At 31.0% G+C, this 3,081-nt stretch overlaps 1 protein-coding gene across 1 annotated transcript; it reads right to left on the bottom strand.

The window, feature by feature from the left end:
- Window positions 1–1,896: 1,896 nt before the first annotated feature.
- LOC106460713 lies at window positions 1,897–2,286 on the bottom strand. Its single transcript, XM_013920449.1, has one exon. It carries the CDS (start codon window positions 2,284–2,286, stop codon window positions 1,897–1,899), a length of 390 nt encoding a protein of 129 aa, XP_013775903.1.
- Between the last annotated feature and the right edge of the window lie 795 nt (window positions 2,287–3,081).

Raw genomic sequence — 3,081 nt, 5'->3', positions numbered from 1 at the left:
ACTGTTAAGGACAGAAATATATATATTATCTCATAAATAGCTGTTTCAAAACTTTATATTGTTCCTATGTTAAGTTGGTACTCTTAAAAAAAACAGAATATAACCAACAACATCCGCGTAGAAAAAAAATAGAACTTACAGAGATATAAAGTTTGATTTAAGTTCTTAATTTTTTAATTATTAATCATTCATACCAGTATTTTTATTGATTTACTTCACATCTTCAAGTAATATCCACAGGTAAAGACACTGTAGTATAATCAAATCCCCAGTTTACATATTGAGGTTTAGTGAGGTGCCACAGTTTCAGGTTTGAAATATACATTTTTACTCGTTATAATATATTTATATTTTTCTTTAGGATTAATAGAATGACCATTAAACTGGTTCTTATTATCATTTCACTATTTCTTCCCTGATAAGCATATGCATATTTGTAATTTGCTATCAGATGAAACCTACTCTATAGGCCTAAATGACATAAAAGATTCTGGTTAAAGCCTTTAAATCAAGTCATTTGGAACTCACTGTACTGTATGTTGACTTTTAGTGTCAAACGTAAATTTCCCACTTTTTGTTTACATAATCGTGAGTCAGCAGAAAATTAATAAGTTTTTTTTAAAATCATATTTTTCTCGGAGAAGGAGTGTAAATAAGAAAATGTATAATAACAAATATGGCGTATTTATCTGAGATTGAGACCTTGTTCTTTGTATTGGTTAACAACAATGATAACGAAAGAGTTCATCTCGCTAATATCTAAACTCATTAGATGACCTTCTTCGTCCAGCATGCTATGTGTTATAACACGTTCTACTGTCTCTAAATCATAGAGTGGTACTTACATTGTTGTCAGTCAAATGAAAATAAAGGAACTATTTATTTTGCAGATCTATCGATAATTTTTACAACCCGGAAAACTCTATCAGATGGAAAAAAAGTAATTTTACTTAATGAAATTGATAACATCACAGTAAAACTGAAGAGAGAATTAGTAAGTCACATTGTTTGTATGTATGTATAAAAATATATGTTTGTTCAAGTTTTGTCTCAGATAGTCATCTCACCATTTCAAAAAGCTAAAAAATAAAAATAAATATCTTGTTATCATTCAACCAACAATAAACTTCTCTACAATTTAAGTAATGAAAATAAACGTCACCAGTGTTGATAAAATAAAGGTCAGTATTGAAGATAGCTGATTGTGTCTCTGTTAATATTAAGATGTCGAGTTTTAAAATTTAAAATCTCAACATTGCCACCTACCGACAGTGATTAGACACTTCATGATGAGTTTAAAGTTTTCTCTTGGACAGCAACCTAAATGAAGAGATAACCGTAAGTTTGCATTTTATACAAATTGTTTAAATTTCTTTGACAACAAATTGATAAAAATAAGTAAATTTTTAGTTTCTTTCCAATTAATTTATCAGTATATTTAGAATGAAACTGTTAAGGTTAAATAAAAAAAAATATTAATAGCAGAAGCAGAATTCATTATTCGAAATAGTCAGTTTCTTGTAAACTAATCAACTTTATGCTTTAACTGGATGTATTAGTTTATTTTAGTATCAAAAACGAACTGTTGACAATGAAGAGAAACAGTTTTACCTAATTATAAAAACAGAACTAGGAACTTGATCCACACTCGAGTGAAACTAAGGAATTGTGGACGAGATCGCAGCTTTTATACTGGACAGTGGCTAGGCTTAATGACCTTCCTGCTAGCTGAGATATACACGTCCTTCTAGTTAAGTGTGTCATGGTCACCAGGCAATGAGAGTTTGAATAGACGTGGTCAGTTAAATAGATCACCTTGAACGTGCATTCGAGTTCTTGATATGGTATCTCCAGTGAATAAAATAACCATAGTTTTGTATGGTGCGATACAATATACTAGTTTTTCTTGAGAGAATTAGCTTTAGCTAAGTCTGCTTCTGTTAAGAAGAAAGCCTTTTCATCTCCGATTCTGTCGTTAAGATAATAGAAATCAGGGGTGTATACACAGGGCACGGCTTCTTCGGGAAAAGCACAGGTGAAGGTCAATTGGTTGAAGACGGTCTGGTTACCACAGAAGAAGCTCCAGTGTCCAACCTGCAAAGTGTCATCAGGGAGAATCTGTGGATGGCAGATGTGGAAAATCTCACAGCGGTTATCAACATCACCGTAATAACCAGAGTGACGACCCTCGCAGGAAAAAGTGGTTTTCATTGGTCCGATAATTAATTCGGCTCCATCAGGAAGTTCGTAGGCTGAGCGTTTAGCCTGTAACAGAACGCAGTTCATTTAACAGGTTTGTTTCTTCCAGTAACTTTAGTTAATTATAGATAACTATGTAATGGTAAAGTTATTCTCAAACCAAAAATTGCTTCTTATTTAACTTTCTATGTATAATAAGAAATAAACACAGAAATATTTATACACCTCTCTGGTTTATGATTCAGTACATATATAAACTACAATTGATCTTTCATCTTTTTCACCATTTGAACTTCAAAAATCAGTTACTTACCCTGGATAAGGCAGCAGCAGCTGTAATGCACAGGATAATTTTTATTATCCATTCAAAAGTATATATACAAAACCACAAGTCTAATTATAACTCCAGACGTTATAATATGATTTTATAGGATCACCTGGCGGTCTTATAATTTTTACTTTTGAGCCTTACTTACTTAGTTGGTTGTTTAGCAAGGAAGACGAGATACTTCCTACTATTCAAAATCAACTTGTTTGAATAATTATATTTTTTTTACTTTAACCTTTATTTTCGCTGAGACATGTTAGCGCATTATTTGTCAAGAACGAATCAAAAGCTTGAATATATAAACTTTTTTGGGGTCCGGTATTTGCTATAAAACTTTCATTTCTTTAAATGTAGAAAATGTGTTCACTTAAAACAGTCATTTAATAAAAGCTACAAATATTTTAATTATTTATAAAGTTGATTACTTTGATAAATTTGCACCCACAAATGGAAACACTTTTAATGGATTGAGCTCTTAATATACTTTAGTCTCGGTTCTCACTAATTTAACAAGATGTTATTTCATAAATAATTAACAATTTTTAAACGTTCAA

This window comes from Limulus polyphemus, unplaced genomic scaffold (assembly GCF_000517525.1).
Source record: "Limulus polyphemus unplaced genomic scaffold, Limulus_polyphemus-2.1.2 Scaffold820, whole genome shotgun sequence".
Lineage (NCBI taxonomy): Eukaryota > Metazoa > Arthropoda > Merostomata > Xiphosura > Limulidae > Limulus > Limulus polyphemus.
The sequence above is the reverse complement of the archived record's forward strand: the minus strand, read 5'-3'. Positions and strand labels throughout refer to the sequence as shown.

What these genes read in the sequence shown, in the direction of transcription:
- LOC106460713 (XM_013920449.1), bottom strand. Translation starts at nt 2,286, where the DNA reads ATGAACTGCGTTCTGTTACAGGCTAAACGCTCAGCCTACGAACTTCCT.